This window comes from Astatotilapia calliptera, chromosome 4, assembly GCF_900246225.1.
Source record: "Astatotilapia calliptera chromosome 4, fAstCal1.2, whole genome shotgun sequence".
NCBI classification, from domain to species: domain Eukaryota; kingdom Metazoa; phylum Chordata; class Actinopteri; order Cichliformes; family Cichlidae; genus Astatotilapia; species Astatotilapia calliptera.
The window spans coordinates 7806058-7826146 of NC_039305.1; the positions used below are offsets into that span (position 1 = coordinate 7806058).

General features: G+C 41.9%; 1 protein-coding gene across 4 annotated transcripts; it reads left to right on the top strand.

Annotated features, from left to right (window-relative positions):
* The first annotated feature begins 822 nt into the window (after positions 1-822).
* On the top strand, positions 823-19216 carry LOC113020404 (disintegrin and metalloproteinase domain-containing protein 11-like). Of its 4 annotated transcripts, XM_026164356.1 has the most exons (26): positions 826-2419; positions 3101-3291; positions 5708-5784; positions 6062-6128; positions 7786-7868; positions 7979-8042; positions 8125-8185; positions 8974-9158; positions 10509-10580; positions 10760-10926; positions 11020-11104; positions 12638-12728; positions 13165-13216; positions 13677-13776; positions 13915-13986; positions 14113-14205; positions 14532-14612; positions 14698-14748; positions 14827-14890; positions 15012-15117; positions 15821-15940; positions 16056-16224; positions 16501-16612; positions 17396-17486; positions 18704-18721; positions 19033-19216. In XM_026164356.1, the coding sequence occupies exons 1-26, from the start codon at positions 2227-2229 to the stop codon at positions 19046-19048; spliced, it is 2481 nt and encodes an 826-aa protein (XP_026020141.1). In that variant the 5' UTR covers positions 826-2226; the 3' UTR covers positions 19049-19216. The 4 variants fall into 4 exon arrangements, 2 of the variants coding, with proteins under 2 accessions (XP_026020140.1, XP_026020141.1); XM_026164355.1 differs by having other exon boundaries at positions 823-2419; positions 13915-14205; XR_003272194.1 differs by lacking the exon at positions 17396-17486 and adding an exon at positions 16959-17077 and having other exon boundaries at positions 824-2419; positions 13915-14205; positions 19033-19078.
* Positions 19217-20089: the final 873 nt, after the last annotated feature.

A 20089-nucleotide genomic window follows, 5' to 3' on the forward strand; every position in this document is an offset into this window, starting at 1 on the left:
TATTCCCATTTATTTACTTGTGTATGTCCTGCATTCTGAAACAAATGCCTTCTGTTTCTCAACACGTCCGTTGGATTTTTAATGAGAATCATTGTAGAAGCTGGTTGAGACTTTTCCCCTGTTTTAGCAGAAGGTGTTAGACAGCTTAACAAGACTTCAAACATTTATATGCTACAGAAGGAATCCCCCTTTATATAACACGTATGGGAGGTGTATAGTGATGGATGCTGATTTACTGTGATTCCACCTGTGCTTTTATTACTGTGACATATCAACATCGACTGTCTATAGTACAAGTTTTGATTCAGGACTGGCTGCTTGAGAAGAGTTGTCTCTGTCAAGCTCTGATATAAGAGGGTTCAAGATTGTGATTATTATACATTACTTACATTTAAGTGTAACCTGAAATCTTAAAAAAAATGGAATTCCTCATATCCTTTATATTCACCCTAAAACCAGTGTGACCACTGCATCCCTGCTCACAGAGCCACCTTTGCACTACTTGCAACTCAGCTGTCTTACTGCAGAATACTGCATCAGCACTATGTGACCACTTACCAGATCACAGTGAAGACTTTAGTGTTTGAATCAGAAAGCCAGCAGCAAAGTGCAGACTAAAGTCAGTGTCTGTTTAAAGTTTTAGAACTGCAATATTCTGGCAGCCATCATTTTTTATTTTATTTTATTTTATGATATTTTATTTTATTTTGGCAGGGCAGGAGCATCTTTAGCTTATGCTGCATTCCTCCTGATACTCCCACCTCCATCTCTTCCTGCTATTCCTCCTGCTCTGCTTGTCTCAAAGGGAGGTAAATGAAATATTCAGAGGGGGTGCCGGTGCAGTTTTTCTCCATTAGTTTGATGTATTATAGGATGGCTGCTGAGATTGGGCTGCACCAGGGAAGCTAAACCCAGCAGGTGAGAGACAGCAGAGAGACTGCAGGTTTCAGCGTCCATCTCCATTAGTGGCTTCTGATTAGGAGTCATAAGCAGTTAAACTCATACATCCCTTTGAACACAGCATGTTTTACTGATCACTGGGGCCAACAAAAGCTTTAGAGTTACTTTAGTCAACATGATCATGTAATGTTCTTGTAGGGACATTCACAGTGGTCAGTTGGAGTTTTTCATTTCACTGACAGCAGTGTGTTTGGGCAGTATGCTCTGTGTGATGCTGGATTCAAATAAAAAGACTTAATCAGTCCCTGATATTACACTTTAGTAGCAGTCGTGCATATTCACTTAGCCGCTCTGCTGTGGTTAAGTAAGTACTCAGTGGACCACATGTAACATTCATTTTTTTCCAGCATTAATATTACGTTTTCTTCTTTTGCTACATATTTCCAGACCTATAAGCTGAATGTAACACTGGCTCTTAAAGTGAAAACCAGCTTCTCATTACAAAAACAGTGATTTTTCTAAATGTTAAAACAGCAGGATGCATTCAAACAGGTTAAACATTTGGAGATCCCTGTGATTAAGTTTATTTTTATGGCATTTGGTATAACTTGCAGTGCTGAAATGAATAAAAATGAATCGTAAGAATATCTTGAACAGTTTGAGCTGTTTAAGGCAGAAACAAGGTGTGAACAGTATGGCCTCTGCTGTAGCCGGTTTGTCAGAGGGTGTCTTGGGTTCATAATGTCTCTCCTCGGTCGGGACCACTTTCATCCCCTATAGAGCTGTGATCTTCATGTCAACGCTTTCCCGGATACTCCTGATTAACTCCTTCATGTTCAGAAAATGAATGAACTGCCCATCCCTGATCCCCTTTCGAGCTTTTCTCCGGCTGGCGGGCTGTCGCATCCTCTTCTTGCGCAGAGCTGCATGGCAACGGGAGGAGGAGGCAGCTCGGGATGAAGGAGGGTACCAGCGTCCCACGTGTCCTCCTCACCGCAGACCCAACGCATTGCTCTTCGGTTTCCCATCCCTTCGTTTCCGCATACTGCAGATTCGCATATACACACACATACAACCTCATCCATACACCCATACGCACCCGCGCAGGCTTGCGGAGCTATGATTCCGCGGTGCGCACTCTCCCGTTCCACACTATTTCTAAACTGATCACTCTCTAGGCCTGTATCCATCATCTCCGACAAAGGCCTGTCACTTCTTTTTTTCATCATTCTGATATGCAAATCCAAATTCTCTGTAGCAGTGTTGACCGGAGCTGAGAGGGCGAGTGATAGAGAGGGGGAGAGATGAGAGGAGGCACATCGTCAGATGTTTAGTAGATTGATTTTGGATCCTCGCCATCATTTGTGTGATTTTTTTAGTCTTTTCTTCACTCCGTCTGCCGGGTTCGTGACATCCTGCGGCTCTCCATGCTGTAATCCGGGGGAATATGTGAAGATCATGCTGGCGGTGTGGTGCTTCACGGTCTTTGCTGCAGTGGGCGAGAGGCTTGCAGTCTCAGGTAAGAGAGAGAGAAGCGAGCGAGGGGGTTTGGATCGAGAGAGGGAGAACCCCTTTCGTTTCCTTTGCATCCACTCTTTTTTTCACCGTGAACAGCACTTTTCGAACCCCGGTGTAGGCTCGTAATTTTACTGTAGCGGGATCTCGGTGCCAAACAGCCCACTGGCCTGAAAGCACAATTTGCTGCATCAACACATTCCCACTGCAGCCTCATTACCTATAACGTATCCATAACCATTTCAGACGAGCATTTAGGAAGAAACATCTACAGCACTAGAATATAACTACATTTTATTGCCCTGGGATGACGATTTGTGAGCCTTTCATTTGTATACTCACAATATGCAGGCTTATATGAGCATCCCTATTGTAGATAATTTAAGTAATGACAAGTATTCTAATTATTTTCCATCAGAGCGTGCACATCTAGCTATATCCACTATTTTTTATAAAATACTATTACGGATAAATAATGTTCACTGTTAAATTAGGTCACCAAACCGTGAGCTTACAGATGAAGACGCTCACAGGCTGATTTGTTTTAAATGTGCATTACTTTGTGCTTGTTTTTTATCCTTAAAGAAATCCCCGCTGCTCTGTTTGGGCAGGTTCACTTGTGTTGCTAACTTGCAGTGCCTAGTGGAAACACACTGTGAGAGTTTTCCTCTTGTATTACATACAGGTGTTGACAGGAACCTGGAGCAGGATGGAAGCATGTGGGACTGGTTTGCCCCAGTGGGCCGGGCGGAGAGTGGGGACACTGCAACCGAGATCATTTATCCAAAGCGCCTCGTACAGCAAATCAAGTCAGAAGAAGAAATGGCTCATGACTACTTGGGTACCAGGGTGAAGAATAGCACCGGGGACACCTTGGTGAGCTTACATCCTTAATTCTGTTTATTCCCATGCTGTAAAGGATCCCAGACAAGGTTTTAGGACCCTTCCTAAATAAAAGAAACTGATACATTTCACTCTAAATTGAACAAAAAGAAACTATTCCACGTGAGTAATGCATAAATACATGTTTCAATGAGAACTTAAAAACATTTGCCCTGCACTAAAATCAATCATTTCCTGCATTTATCGAGGCATAAATGCAGGAAATCCTTGACCATTTCGACTGCAGATAACTGCATGCGTGTACAAGGGTGTGACAGCACCAGGACAGACTTTTATTTTGTTGGTGTCAACCTCCTTTTCCTCCCTGTCAGTAAAACAGTGCAGTGCTCAGCTCCCCACTGCTCATGCGGCTCCTGCTACACAGAGATAACAGCGCAGGGCGGTGTATTGCAGCAGCCTCTACTCCTTGCGATTTTGACCCATTTAGTCAGTGAAAATCCCTTTGAATGTGAAGTGAAGCAGCGTCCGGTGGGTGTTACCAAGAAGAGTTGTTGCTTGAAGCTATTTTTCCCTTCCCTAAATTTAAGCTGTAACCTCTAGCAACAAGTTATGAAACAACACTTGGCTTTCTTAATACGCACTGCTCAAATGCTGGTTAATCAAAGAGCTGTTTAAATGCCGCGCGATATATGAAGCGACCACCATCTCCACAGGACAAAGGTAGACTCTCTTGAAATAGTCGCATCATCTGATAACTCGGATGCCACGCTGAGTCTCTGACTTCTTTATTATTCAGTAGTGTGTTGAAGTATGTCCCATTAATTATAGAACAGGCCTGTGTAAGAAGTGCTGGATGGTCCAAGAGGTTTGAGCACTCTCCCCCATCCACTGTCTCTCCCATTCTTTCTCTCTCTCTCTCTGACAGTATATTAGGCTCAGTACACACACCAGAGTCACATGCTTCAAGATTTGACTGAATACATATGCTATAATCTTGGGAAGAGATGGTGTCTTAAATAAGCATAACTATAATATGTTCATAAAATGGTTTTCCGTAGACAAGATTTCAAAAGTCTCAGCTGCCTCACTTGCTGTGTTTTGTTTTTTAAATATTTAAGATGCTCGGAATAAGAGACCAGATAAATTTAGAAGCAGCAGGGAGGGATGAGCTGAACTTGTTCTTTTTTTTCTGTCACATCACACTGTGTTCAAAAATAGATGAAGCAACATTTTGGCTGATTTGATTTATTTGGTTTTGCACATTGCGTTCATTTCGGCATAGCTTAAACTCTACAGATTATTAGATGAATATAGATTAGCATCTAGAATCAGATGTTCTCAAGGAAAAAGATAAAGGTATCATAAAGGTATAAAGTTATGGAGCAAGGCAGTTTGTGTGAGAGCAATGCTAGCATAAATCTTACAATGTGTTGTTTGAAGTGTTATTTTATGCAAGAATGTATATTGAACTTTAAGCAATTTACATTTCAGTATCCACAATGGCTTTAAAAGATCTGTAGCAGGTGGGGGCTGCTGGAGACGAAAATAATGATGTGACACAATTGAAGAGGAGTTTCTAAAAAGGACCTTTTAGTGTGATTGTTTCGGCTTTGAAACCAGCAACAATGAGAAAGCGACTGAGTGACAGATTCAGACAAATATGAACTTTTTTGATATTAAGTCTTTGTGATACCATCAGCAGCATCAGAGCAGCTACTTTGTCTTAAAAATAATGTCTTTCAGCCACGTCAAGAACAGTTAAATAGAAACAATCTAAAGCAGTAGAGCAGTGTTACTGTACAGGGACAGAGGTACCAAGCTGCAGCCTCTCCAAGACAATAGTAAGAAATCTGTTGTCTGTACTCAATGGAGGGAATAATTTCTGCATAGTGATGCGTTTTATTGTAAAAGCCCAGTGATTCACTGCAGCCGGTTCCTCCAGACTGAGTTCAAAGCCACGCTGGCACAGTCGAAGCTGCTGAAGAGACATACTGTTTGGTCCGCAGTAAATTTCACTCTCTCCTGCCCCTGCGGTGTCCTTACGTCCTCAAGCCTGGCAGCTGACCATCCGGGGACACAGCATGGCTGAATACATAGGAGTAACGCTTTCTCCTCTTCCTATCCTCCTGTGAAGACCTCCTCTATTTATCCTTATCACGAGACTCCAGCTTAGCTCCTAAACAGCCATAGCTCTGTGGAGTCAAGCTTGCCTGAAAGCTGGCAGCCAGTGCTGATCAATGCAGACTTTATAAATCATAATATCTCAGCTGCTGAGATGCTTTTAGACCTTACACTGTATTGATTTTGCTGAATTATTCATGAGACTTTTTCACAACCCTTCTGTGGCTTTCACAGAGTGACACATCTAACCACAATTGTTTTGTTACACTTTAATTTATCAGCTGTCAAATCCATCTCTCTAGCGTTTTTTTCTTTTTTCTTCTTTCAGCCTGTCCACTTGGCCCAGAGCTGTTTCCAAGTAGAAGCCTTTGGACGCACCTTCACTTTAGACCTGGAATTAAATCAGTTAGTATTACCCTGTAAATTCATCAGATCTGCTTTTTTTTTTGCACATTTTGTATCAGTGGGTGCTCTTAATTTACTGCAGCTGTTCTAATTAGCATTTCCCCACACTTAAGCAAATGCACTTAGCGCCTCTATTATGTTTCATGTCAAGATGGGGAACACCAAATAAATTTGTGGGGAGAACAGACAGCAGAAAAAAATCCCAGTTTATTATTATTATTTCTGACTAGAAAGGATGCTGTTGCAAGTATTTATAATATCTTATCTCTCTTTGCAGCCATCTTCTGTCTTCAGATTATGTAGAACGGCACTTTAACCAGGATGGCAGTCCCTTTCAGTCTGTGGTAAGGTTTTCTGCATAAGGTGGGATGCTCACATGATTTCAGTGCATGAACGTGATTCAAAGCAGCATTATCAGCATATTAAAGAGAGTGACCAGAGCAGCAGTGCAACACTCACTTAAAGTTTTGCTTCCTCCTGACAATCCTGAACTGATATAGATCAGATTATATAACAAAATCCTTCGGCTCAAACTGTATTTATTTTTATTATTCTTATTTTAGAAGTAAAACACACTTTTTAAGCCATCTTTTTTAAAATTATTGTGCTGATGTTTTCTACTATTTGATCACAACCTCGTGCTTTTATCTATTTATGGAAAGTGCATTTCGTCCTCCCTGCTTTAGAAGTAAGCTCGTGAACATTACCGGTCTGCACATATGTGGGTTTGCCTATCAGTACGTATGCATGCCTCTCTGCTTTTCTCAGACTGCTGAGAAAGAAAGGAAGTGATCGCCCGTGGTGTAAAATCACAAGCCCACGGAGAGAATCGTCGAGCGAACGTGGAAACGGGATAAAACCTTGACATCTAACGATGAGCTGTGTGCTTGTCAGGAGGGACCAGTGGAATGTGACTGCATTGTGCAAGCCAGGAGGGATGGCTAATGTTTGTTTTTTTTCTTCGCTTTTTCGTGGACAAATGTGCCACTCACTGCCCCCAGCACCCACCCACCCACTCAGCCAGCTCTCACATCCCCACCCACAATCATTTCGAACTCTCCTTCGGTCCTCCTGACCAATCACAAGCCTGTTTCCATAGCAACCAGTTAGCTCAGCAGTGTCATTAAGTTCTTGGCAGCGAAGAGAATGAAAGAAGACCGAAAGGGAGGGAAGAGCAGATCTGGAATGAGAGGAGGAGGAGGGGGATATATGGAGTAAAATGCCAGTTAATACAAAAGCAAGATGAGCTTTGGGATTGGGGAGGAGTAATTCTGGGGGTGTATGTGTGTTCACAGGCAGTCAGATTGTGCCTGGAGTGGTGAAAAGAGAGAAGGGGCGTGCAGGGTTGAGGCTGGAGACCTGTGGTTAGACCAGATTGTCCCTCAGCTGGATGGAGGCTTCATGTGATGATGCCGCTTCTTCTGGACATAGCAGGCGTGATGCATTCAGGGCAGCACTTAACCAGAGTGATCCCTGTGATTAAAATACTTTCAAGTTCAAAGGCATTGTTTCCCTGAGCTGCTGTTGTGAGGTCAAAGCGCCCTGCTGAAATCAATTTAATCCAGGTGAATCAATGGTTCTCACATTTCCCGCTGGTTCTCTTCACCGCTTTAACCTTGCAAAGCAGCGTCAGTGCTACATGACAAGAGCAGATTCCTCTTTGGGTTTTTTTGCGTTTAGTCGCAGCCTGTTTGCTGTACAGTTACTCCACATTAAATTTTAAGAAATAACTGTGTGGGCAATGTTAGTGTTGATTTATTGAAGAGGTCCTTGGGCATGGTGTACTTCCAGCTCTATTGTCAGTAGAGTAAAGGAGTGGAGAACACGATACAAGTAGGTCATAAACTGTGCCACTAACATCTTAAAACAGGAAAGCACGGAGAGGTTTTTCCTCACTTCTCACCTATTGTGATATCAAATGATCTATGAAATTGTCCCTATGAAGCTGAGAGTGTGTCAGCAGAGGTTATTGTACTAAGCAGTGGTTCTTTGTCCTCACAGGGAGGGGAACACTGCTACTATCAGGGAAGGTTAAGAGGTTTACCAGAGTCCTGGGCAGCTGTCTCCACATGCCATGGCTTGTGGTGAGTTTGACAGTAGACCTTGTCTGTAACTTCAAATACTAACTCCCTGTGTGTTACAAATTAGCCTCCCAAACTCACCCTTTATTCTTCATCTTGTTGGTGGTTCTCAGTGGCATGTTCTCTGATGGCTTCTTCTCTTACGGTATTGAGCCCTTTCACAATGACAGCAATCAGGTAAATGACCTGTGACTATAATACAGATTTTTATAGTTAAACATTTTTGTTTTAGGTCCTAATCTTAATATTTTCACTTTAGTATGATGGTGCTCACCTAATACGCAGGATGCCTGATATCAGACTTCCGGCCCATTGTCCAGGTATAAAGCCACACTTATCTTACATTCATGACACATTTGACTTCATTTAGGAAAGAACCTATGCCAAGCGCAATTTTTCAAAAGTCTGAAAATAAATGTCACTTTTTGATTCACAGAAGCTGCTCAAAAGCAGCCATTTTCAAAAATACAAAATCATTTCATAAAAATAGATCAAATCAAATTCATAAGAAATGGATAAATAAGCTGGGTATAATTAAATAATAAGAATAATTTTAAATATATTACATTCACAGTGTTCAAAAGGGAACCTGTTTTGTTCCTTTCCAACCTTGTTGTTATGTTAAATTGCAGAGAGTAGCTTTGTATCATTCAAAGTTTGTGAAATAAGCATTTTTAGCTCCCTTCCTCCAGCCTTGAAGTCAACCTTCTTCTGATTGGCTGCCATTCCTGAACAGTAGTTGGGTCATAGCCCGAACGTCCTGGTTTGGATGACCACATTTGGCATATTTGCTCTCAGTGACATCACACAGAGCCAAGTGTAGAGAAAACATCTAAACTGAGCATTTAGAGTAGTCAGACACAGAGCTTTTGGTTCATAGGAACTCTCTGCGTATTATTTGAAAAATTTGCAATGTTTAACATTATTATTTGCTCTTGTAACAGTACATATGTTTCAGAAAATGAGTAAAATTATAACAGGTCACCTTAAAGATTCGATTTTTCATTGTTTAAAGCCAACTTGAGCTAATAATTTTCTGTCCTCTATCTTCCTTAAAAAGTAATATTTCCCTCTAACTGCCTGCAGCTCTGCTTTTTTATGTGTCCAGACTGTACAGAGGACAGTGAGTGGGATGGCAGAGGAGGTGATGGTGATGATGATGACAGACCGGACCAAGTGAGGGAGCAGCAGGCGTCTGGGGGTCTGCGACGGTCCAAGCGAAGTGTTCGCAAGCCCTCTGTGCAGACTGAGACCAAATATATTGAGCTGATGGTGGTCAATGACAATGATATGGTGAGTGCTAAAGGTTCTTGGTAGCCTGATGACTGTAGTGTGTACTGCTTAACCACATACCCCATGGTTTGTCCAGTACTTCTCCTTATTTATTGTCTAAAATTTCAGTGCCACAATCAATAAGGACATAAAATCTCCCCAAAATTACAAATGTACTTGTACAGAGAGGAGCAGTACCTAAATATCACCAGGATTTGCATGGCTAACAGTAAACAAGAATAGCTGCAAATGCTTGTCTGATAGCAGTTTGTGAGTAAAAAATAGCAAGTTAAAAGATAAATCAAATACAGAGCCCAGTAACAAGTAGAAATATACATTTTATCATCATAATATCAGCATTTAAATTAATACCTTTTTTTAGTGGCCAGCTCAACAAAGAAGGATGACACACTGCCACTTGCAGAGCAGTGACCAGGTGTTCTGCAGTATGGCTAATCCCACTCAGCTCCACTCAGGAAACCTTGCTACGCAAACAGAACCCACATAGAGCAACCCCTCAAGAGGGCCTGGGGCTGTCACATATTGCTAGTTGTACACAAACATATGAGCTTTTATTTTTATATAGCAACAAAGCTGCCAGAGGCCAGGCAGTCCAGTTTCATTAGCTCCAAGCTTACACTGACATCAGAATATGTTAGGACTGGACAGTGTACAGGTGTTCATATGCTAGTTGAACGTTTCTTAAAGGAATACAGACAAAGCAATGGATATGCAATAAGAAAAAAACTGTGACTGACCTCCTTTGACAGGTAAGGATGGATAAGAGTCATGGTAAAACTATAAACATGAAGAGGCAGAGAGACTACAAACCTAGAAAACTAAATTAAAGAGAAATATCTGGCAGAATAGATGATATAGAGTGTAATCAAGGAAGTGGAAATAGGTGCATAATGAGACACAGGTGTAGACAATCAAGACAATCAAAAGGGGAACAAAAGACTCACAGGAAGACACAACAGATAACCCACTGCTGAAGTAAAACAGGGAACAAACTGAAAGGCACAGACAAACTACTAGGTACAGAGCTGATGCAAACTTACACTGAACAGAATGCAGAAAGAACATTGGGGGAACACACAAGTAACACACTGATGAAACTACAAGTCAAATACAACAGATTTCATTGTTAAGCAAAAAGCAATATTTGCATTTCATTTAATTAACCGAAACTTTGCCACTTCAGTTGACATTGGTCATGCAAGAAGTACATTGAAACATTCCATGTAACTCATTCCTTATATCACTTGGTCAGTACAAGTAAATCAAATTACATGTCTGATTGTGTATTTGTGTGTAGCAGAGCTGATGTGATCCATCTCTTAAGCCATCTGTGCGTCTTTTCCTCTACAGTTTGTACAGCTGCGTCGCTCAAGCAGCCAAACCAAGAACTTTGCCAAAGCTGTGGTCAACACGGCGGATACGGTAAGTGATCGGTTTGCAGGAAATTAATCCTCCTACTGCTAAACTCTGCCTTCTCACTTCGCCACCTGTCAATAAACACGTGTGTGTGTGGGAATGATCTGTCCCAGATGACACTTACAAAAAATCAGACCAAAACACCAAATGAAGCAGTGCACTGATGGGCATTTTGTGGTCCTCAGATCTATCAGGAACAGCTCAACACAAGGATTGTACTGGTCGCCATGGAGACCTGGACCTCTAAAAATATGATGCCAGTAGTGGAAGACCCATTGACAACGCTGCAAAACTTCATGAAGTACAGGAAGGACAACATCAGAGAGCAGAGTGATGTAGTCCATCTTTTCTCGTAAGACCGTCAAAATAAATAAATAAAATTTTAATGGGAACTAAAGCTTATGTGATGTCTGGACTTGCAACTTTGGCTTTCCTGTGCTCACAGAGGGCGTAACTTTCATAGTAGCCGTAGTGGGACAGCCTACACAGGAGGGGTGTGCTCTCCAACAAGAGGAGGAGGAATTAACGAGGTAAGGAAAATATAACATGATTATAATTTTCTATTACACAGATAGGGTTTATTATAAATTTTAACCTAAAATGAGTAATCCATCCATCCATCAGTTTTCTTAATAGCTTATCCATTTGATGGCCACTAAAGGTTATCTCAGCTATCATAGCGCGAGAGGTGTGGTGCTAACTACTGTATTACTGTGAATCTCTAATTGGACTTATAATATAAATTGAAATTTAGTTGTAAAGCCAAATTTTAAGTTTTTATGTATTTTTGTTATAATATTAAAATCAAATCATCAATAAGTAGGACTAAGTTCTCTGATTTAAAACATAGCTGAAAATAATTTATATGAAGCATATATTTTCAAGTAGGTACAGCAAAAAAAGTTGCGAGACTGAACCTGCTCAGTGACTGGGGCTATTCTTTGTGCAGTTTTCATGCTCTACTCATGCTTATGTGGGATTCCTGTGGGTGCCCAGGTTTCCTCCCTCAGTCTAAAGATATCTGTGTTTGATTATCAGGCGATTCTAAATTGATTGTGTGGAGGTGAAAGTTGGCTGTGTCTCTGTGTTGGACTGGCAGCCTGTCCAGGCAGAGGGACCAGGTGTCCCAGCACAGCAGTTTTATCCTGTTTGTAAGTCGTAGAATCAGCACTGAGGCAGAGACGAGCTACTGCATAAGTTAGATGAGTGTAAGTATTCTAGGGTCTGTTGAAAAGTGAAGGACTAGTGGAACAGGAGACTGTTGCAGTAGAGAGAGGACAGAGGGAAAGTGAAGCTGTCAGTTTACTGGTCACTATAAGTTCCTACCCTCATATATAGCTAACAAGCTTTGGGTTGTGACCAAAAGAAATAGATCACAGACATAAGCAGCAGAACTGCAAGTATCTGTGTTCTCTTTTAGAGATAGCACGAGGACCTCAGCCATTTGGGAGGGACTCAGAGCAGAGGCACTATTCCTCCAAATTCAAAGAGCCAGTTGAGGTGGTTTGGGCATCTGGATAGGATGCTTGTTCAGTGCTTCCTAAGTGACGTGTTTTGTGCAAAAGCGTGTAACTATTGCAGTTTGTACTGTGCATTAAATGCAGGAGTTGTACACGGGGCCACAGGCAACAATGATTTCCTTTGTCATTTTGTGGTGGATAAGCTCAGTCTCTCACAAACGTGCTCCTGTGATTAGCCAGCACGTCATAGAGTGGGTGGGAGGTATTGTCCAGCATTGTCCTTGTCTTGGACAACATCCGCCTCTCCGGCAACACCTTAAGGGAGTCCAGCTCCATTCCCACAACATTAGTGGCCTTACCAATCAGTTGTTTTGAGTCTGTTGGCATCTGCCACTGCTGAGATTCCTGCCTCCACAACACAGATGTAAATGACAGGGGGAGGATGGATGGATGGATGGATGGATGGATGGATGGATGGATGGATGGATGGATGGATGGATGGATAAACTCAACTTATGTGACTCACAATAAATATGTGTCGCAAAATATGTGTCCCCACTTCACAGCAAACTTTTACATGCATTCCATGTGAATTTGTTTCAGTATGGAAATGTAGGTGCGATGGCCATCACTTTGTGCCAGAGTCTTGGCCAGAACATTGGGATGAGGTGGAACAATGCACGTAACTCTGCAGGTAAGATAGAAGGAAAGCTTTATTTACAGGGAACTGTAAACCCAGCACTGGAGTGAATAGATTAACAAAGTAAGAGAGCAACATTGGTGCTGGTAGGATTAAGGCAGTGGGGGTGGAGGTGTTAGTGTCCCTGTCCAGCAGTTCTCTTCTGTAATTATACTCCTTCATTAGGTGATTAGTCACCTGCTTCCAAGAAGGAGGAGGTGGTGGTTAAAGCATCCTTGCCACTAAAGAATAGGCTCTATAACCATCAGTTGTATTTTTCAATGCCAAACACATAGATCTATACTGTATCTCTTATCTTTATTTGTTATGAGTACAAGTTCATAATGTCTTGCAGCAGCATTTAAAGCATCACAGCTTAAGTTATAAATGAAGATCAGTGCATTATTTTATTCCTTTAGTTTATGTCTGTCATCTTTGCCGTTCTTCACAGGAGACTGCAAATGCCCAGATGCCTGGGTGGGATGCATCATGGAAGACACAGGGTAAAATCCCTTTAAGCTACAGTTTTGTCTTACTAATTTCCCTGACTTAAAAAACGAAACACCTGTAACAGAGAGAAACTTTAAATTTTACTGTCTTTCGATTAGTCAAGCCAGTGATAATCACCGATGCATTTGATGCTTTGTGCAAATTTGCTGAAACATAAGACATCAGTGTGCCGGTCACCGTGTAAGAATTACAAATGGTGAATTGAAAGTATTTACTACATGAGTGATTTGGATTTAGCTCCCCTTGCCAGATGGAACAATAAAGATTTCAATTATTCATTTGAGTAATATCTTACTACAGATGGTAACATTTCTGTCAGATTGCGACGTGATGGCACAGACACCCACAATGGATCTGGCATTCCTTACTGACAGAAAAGTATCATGCTGTTTTTATTTTATTTCCTTGTCATGTAGTGTCTTGATCTTCCTTTGTGTTTTTTTGTCATCACAGATTCCATCTGCCCAGAAAGTTTTCTCGCTGCAGCGTTGACGAGTACATCCAGTTCTTGCTCCAGGGAGGTGGCAGCTGCCTGTTCAACAAGCCCAACAAGGTGAGGGCCATGTGGATATGTGGCCTGTGAAATCTTTTTTTAAATCAAAATACATATTTAATTCGGAGTCGCACATTATTTTTTTGCTTTAATCCTTTGAATAACCTTTACTTAATCTTTTACCTTTGTCTCTTTTAGCTCTTGGACCCTCCTGAGTGTGGGAACGGGTTTGTAGAGCCAGGAGAAGAGTGTGATTGTGGATCCCAGCTGGTAAGTAGCTGGCTAGACTGGTTAACCTACTGGAAACAGGTAGCGTCTCCACATCATGTCTATGTATGGGCCCCAAATGGTGTCTTGTTTTCTGGAACTCAGCTGTTTTCATGTCTGTGGTGGCAGGAATGTGCCCGTAGGGGAGGAGCCTGCTGTAAAAAGTGCACCCTTACCCACGATGCCATGTGCAGTAACGGACTCTGCTGCAGTGGCTGCAAGGTGAGCAGCCCTGTATTACAAAGAGCCTGAAAAGTAAATTAAACTGACTGAGTGAAATTTGAACATCAGGTTTACTTTGTCAGAGCATTTATAGTATTTTTCTCCTTTATATGTTATCAAAACTTCTGAAATTTAAAAGATTCAGAAAGTCTTAATTTATGCTGGTGCGGTGACAAGAACAAGAAGTGTGTCATGTTTCTTATGACTCACAACATTTTCAGACTTCTCAGCCTGTATGGTTGCGCGGCATGCATTAAAAATCACCCATATGACAACTGATTGACATGTTTGTCTGATGCCTTTTTTTTTTCTCTGATGCGTGTTAGTATGAGCAGAGAGGCGTGGTGTGTCGACAGGCTGTGAATGACTGTGACATCCCGGAAACTTGCACTGGAGACTCTAGCGAGGTAGCACTCTCTGTACACAACACTGAAAACTGTAAGATCACATAAAACGGCTTCCAGTTCATGATGTACTTTCCTACTTTTGCAGTGCCCTCATAATGTCCACAAGCTAGATGGATACATGTGTGATAATAGTCAGGTAAGAGATGGTTTTGGCTGTTTTCTAATATGCAGTTGAGTTTGTGGTACACTAATTAGCACTGTTTCACCCCTTTAGGGACGATGTTACAGTGGACGATGTAGGACACGTGATGGACAATGCAAGGGGCTCTGGGGCTATAGTATGTGTTAAACACATCCACAGCATCTCTTCCAGCATATGACATTTTTATTTTACTAGTTTAGTCTGATTCTGATAGTTAAAATATGAATATGTATATTTGTTTGTTTTTCCCATCTCAGATTCAGCAGACAGGTTTTGTTATGAGAAGCTGAACGCTGAGGGGACAGAAAAAGGAAATTGTGGCCCCGGTCCTGATGGCCAAGGCTGGCTCCAGTGCAACAAGCCGTAAGTGGCAAATTCCCGATTCTCTTTTTTGGTTTTCTTGCACTGTATGTTAGCATTTTCCTTATTATTGCACGGTCTGAATTTCAAGTGTCTCTTGAATGGTGGCCTTATTTTAAGATTTTCCACCAATTTCACTGAAAAGATTCAAAAGATTCAAACATAAAGAAAAGTGAGGAAAAATGGGCACATGCAATACTGCCGGTATGGTCATCCCAAGACAACAAGCAGCTGGACAGTGTCCAGAGAGACAACAAAAAAGGCTCCACAGAGCCTGACCCTTCCAGACATCCTGAAAATAGCAAAAGTTTGAAAATTAGAGGGATTCACACACCCCCAAAAAATCCACCCTGGCTGTGGCTCAGGAGATAGTCTTCCACTAATTAAAAGGTCTGTGATTCAATCTCTGAATCATTCAGTCCTCAAAGGGTCCTTGTGTGCAATCTCAACCAATTTACTGATGCATCAATCAGGAAGTCATTCATAAAGTTCTGTAAGGATGGAATAAAAACTCTGTCTATATGTGTATGAATGTGAAAGAGTCACCTGCTCATTCTAGGCGTGACCTGAACATAATCCTCAGTTGGCCTGTCAGTAAGGAAAAATAAAACTTCTATAAATGTATAGAAATCTATAATACATTTATGAATTGCACTGTTGGTGAAATGTCATGTTCCTTTTTTCTTATTGCATCGGCTTCTTTTAGAGATGTTTTATGCGGGTTCCTGTTCTGTGCTAATGTGACAATGAAGCCAAAGTTTGGAGACCTCCAAGGTGAAGTGACCAGCTTCACCCTCTATCACCAGAACAAGTACTTGGACTGCAGGTAGTCACATTAAATTCATCCAATCAGTCACAAAGGCTGTTGTCCATTAGTATCCCTTGGTGTTGTAATTCTAACTCTGTCCTATCTATCTCTCATGTTTGGATGCTTCAATTAGGGGTGGCCATGCTCTGCTAGAGGACGGCACAGACCTGGGCTATGTGGAGGATGGCACTCCATGTGGTCCCAACATGATGTGTTTGGAGAGACGCTGCCTCCCTGTGGCTGCATTCAACCTCAGCACATGCCCAGGATCCAACTTTGGACGCATTTGTTCTGACCATGGGGTAAAAGAAAAAAAGACAAAGCTAATATCTTCTCATTTTAGAGTGACACTGTCGATTTTTTCAGTCTAAATTTGAATGAAAAATTAATGTTTTTTATGTGAACTTTAACTGTTTCAACACCCTTTTAAGCATCACACATAGGACCTGCTTGAAGAACAGGCTTACGTTGATTATGTTGATCAATACCAAATCATTTTAATGTTCTTATATTCAACTGCCCCGTCTTTCTCTTAGCAGATAGCTAATTGGGCCTCTCTCCCATCAAATCTCTTGCAGACCTGCAGTAATGAAGTGAAGTGTATCTGTGATAGGGACTACACCGGGAAGGACTGCAGTGTCTTCGATCCCATCCCTGAGCCCACGGTCGCAACAGGCCCAGAGAAGAAAGGTCCATAGCAACTCTCACCCTGTCCATGTCTCTCTTTCTGTCTGCCTCTCACATCCCCCTCATAGTCTCTACCCATCATCCCTTTAGCTTCTTCATGTACTGAAGTCGACTACCTCACATTGGACAAAAAGGATAGTTTACCTGAATATTGTGAGGAAGTTAATTTTTAGACCACACAGTGTTATCCTTCCTGCTGAGTCTTGGTTTCAATGTTGGAAGATTGTGTGGGTGTGTTGAGACACATTTATCCATTAGAGCATGTGTATGTAGTGAATGTGTGTGTGTGGTGGTACTGTGTGCTTTGCAGGCACTGCGATTTTCAAGTGTCTTCCTTACTTTCTTGCAGTCTGCCAATGACACAGAGCAATTGAGCAGCTGCTGCTCTTATAGAGCCAAAAAAGCCAAAGCCACCCTGAGCAGGAGGGTGTCCAGCTGAAAGAGCAGGAGAGGTGGAATGAGAACAAAGTAATAAAACACTCTCTCCTTTGTATTTTTGTTACTGTTGTCTTCCTGACTTCCCTCGCTCACCCGCCTGTTCTCCCATCTCCACCCCATGGGCTGGTTACTTCCTCTTTCCCTGCATCTCTCTTTCTGTCTGCAGGTATCTTGCCATCTTTCTCTCTCTCTTTCTCCCTCTCTCTAGTTGATGTTGTTGATGTACAGTGTTGATGCTGTCTTCTGACGTGTGTTTTTTAGTGGTGTTGTTTTGTTTCTGCCCCTCCTCTTCCTCCTCCTCCTCCTCCTCCTCCGCACCCTTCCTTCCCTCCTCCTTCCTCTGCGCAGGTCCAAGTGGCACCAATATCATTATAGGGTCCATCGCAGGTGCTATTCTCCTGGCAGCTATAGTCCTAGGGGGAACAGGATGGGGATTTAAGTAAGAGTTCTGGCATGCCTTTCTGTACCTGTCTGCTTCTACCTAAAGGACGTCCCCGCCCCTCCCACTCTCACGTTTATGAACTAGATGCCCATTTGCAACTCACTGCCCAGCCCAGGGGAGGGGAAATGGGGAGTCAAGTCTGAGACGTGCTAATGCTTGAACCGCTTTTGGCTTTTAAGATCCATACAAAACACAACTACGCTGTAATCAACTCTGAGCTCCATCCTGCACCTTTCCTCCCTCTCCATCCTCTTTCCAGACCCATTTTTTTAGTAATGACAGGGCAAGACATGTTTTTTGCCAGGAACCACTACAGCCCTTTTCTCAAGTCTACTAGAACAGACCTGACTTACCCTACTGGTGCCACATTTTCCCCCACCTGTTTACTCTCCATGTAAAGACTAAAAACGTTTTTGTTTTGTTTTTTTGACACTGGGTTTACCTAAGCATTCATTTTGTCATATACTCTTACGTTGGTGCTTTTAAACACCTGCATTATCCCTTTTCTCTGTAGGCAGCATCCTAACCTCAAATGCCCTTGCTGAAGTGCTCCTTCCGCACTATTCCACCTATGCATGCTTGCTATTATGCACTACTTATGGTCTGACCTAAAAGGACTACTGCTGCTCTAATAGACAGTCAGTATATATGATATATGATGTATATGATAATTCTTTGATATATAGACAACAGTAAATTAAGAAGCAATAAGTGATTCTTAGTTTATAGAATGCAGTCAGTCCTTTTGGGGCCAGAAGTGTCTGTGCATGTGTGCATGTGTGCATGAGCCATAAGCAAAGTTTTCTCTTCCTAATCATACTGCTGGCTTACTGGGTAATATTATCAGGCATAGCTGTGGCAGACTTCTGTAGACCTGCTGCATGTGATGTGATCACTACAATGTGATGAAGATTTAGGGAAGGACTGGTAGATGAATAATGGATTGAGTCATTGTTTGAGTCATGATGGAGCTAATTCTGACTTGACTTGAGGCAGTTTGACAAGAAGGAAACTCATTTTTTTTTTAAATCCTTAAGTCCACTCTAAGTTGTGTTTACTTGCTTTGCTACTTACTTTGCTTTTTACATAGAATTATAACTTGCAAAGCACATTAATTCTTATTTGTGTGTCATGAGTTCTTCATTTCTTTTATCAATACTGACTTAAGTATCTCCACATTTTGTCTTCTCTCCTGGCGTTCTCATGGGATGCAGGAACATTCGAAGAGGAAGGTATAATATATCACCATGTAATCTGTACACAGAGCTGCATCCTAAAAATATCCCACTATCTCATCCCAAACTCACTCCGCATGGCTGCTGACACAGTAATCCACCATCTGAAAATCATCTCCACAGAACTTATTCAATCCTTTCCATTTCAGTTCTCTCCTTTTTAAAAAATTTTTTAAAAATACTTTAGATCATTCCTATTACACCAGCTACAAAACAGTAAAGCAAAATAGCTTCTCTCATCGTCATCTCCTATCACCTATATCAGCATATCTATATTAATAAGTGCTTAATTTTCACTTGTCTTTCAGATCTGGTGGAGGATAAGATCTGTCTGTCTTTCTGTCTCTGTGTCCTGTCCACTTCTGTCTTCCTCCTCGCACTGTGTCATTTCACGTTGAAGAAGAGGGGAACAAAAAAAAAATAGGTCTTCCACTACTGTCCCACAATATCTCCAAAACCTCTTCCGAGCATCGTTTCCTCCACGATCGCGTCTGCTCCTTTCGTCTGTCCTCCTGGGACCTGTGGAGCTCCTCTCACCATACCAGCCAAATCATACTCATGTGGCTGCTGCCAGCAGGCCACTGAGGATTACGTCCAGGCCACGCCTAGAGCAAGCAGGTGGCTCTCCCTGTGGGAGACACCGGGGTCTTCCTCCAGTCCAGTGGCTATACGAATGTGCTTTGGTGTCTGTGTACCTCTTCTCACGTCTCGGACAGTCTGATCAAGAACATATCAAAGGTGGACCAAATGAGACACGTCTTTCCAATGCCTGCCTGCACATAAACTAACCCGGCCGTCACTTGAGTAAATGCTGGACTAGCACACACAGACTGAAATAACATAACAGGGGCTGTATTGTTTCCTTTTTTTCTTTAAGGAAACGGACCTAAGATACAGTTCCTCCGAGGTCCAGACGTTGACAAGGTGCATCTTAAAATGGACAGAAATTAGTTTTTAATCTACAACATTTGGCAACGTTGAGATAACTTTAACAAAAAGAACACTATTGTTAGCATGTTTTCCAAAGAAAAGGTGAGTAAGGACTGACTGATCGTAGAAGCTGTTTGTTCTGGATTGCAGTTTGAGTCTTAACTTGAGGCATCCTACCTGCCCACCAATCTCCCACACCCTCAAGTTTTCAGGTACAAAAAAAGGAAGCTAGGTGTTGTGGTTTTGGGATCATTAAAAAAAATATCATATATATGAAGCAGCAGAGACCGTAACTTAGTGTTTTCGATGACAGACCGACCAACATACATTCCACAATATCTGTCTGTGCGTGTTCACCACTTTTGGGCCCAAAGTTTGTACGCTTAGGAAGTTTACTATGTCTGTCTGCTCAGGAGTGAATGTATGGGTGTAAGA

What these genes read in the sequence shown, in the direction of transcription:
- LOC113020404 (XM_026164355.1), top strand. Translation starts at nt 2,227, where the DNA reads ATGTTTAGTAGATTGATTTTGGATCCTCGCCATCATTTGTGTGATTTT. An exon ending in CAAGGGGCTCTGGGGCTATA is followed by an intron (nt 14,891 to 15,011) that starts GTATGTGTTAAA and finishes TTCCCATCTCAG; the next exon opens with ATTCAGCAGACAGGTTTTGT. An exon ending in AACAGGCCCAGAGAAGAAAG is followed by an intron (nt 16,613 to 17,395) that starts GTCCATAGCAAC and finishes TCCTCTGCGCAG; the next exon opens with GTCCAAGTGGCACCAATATC.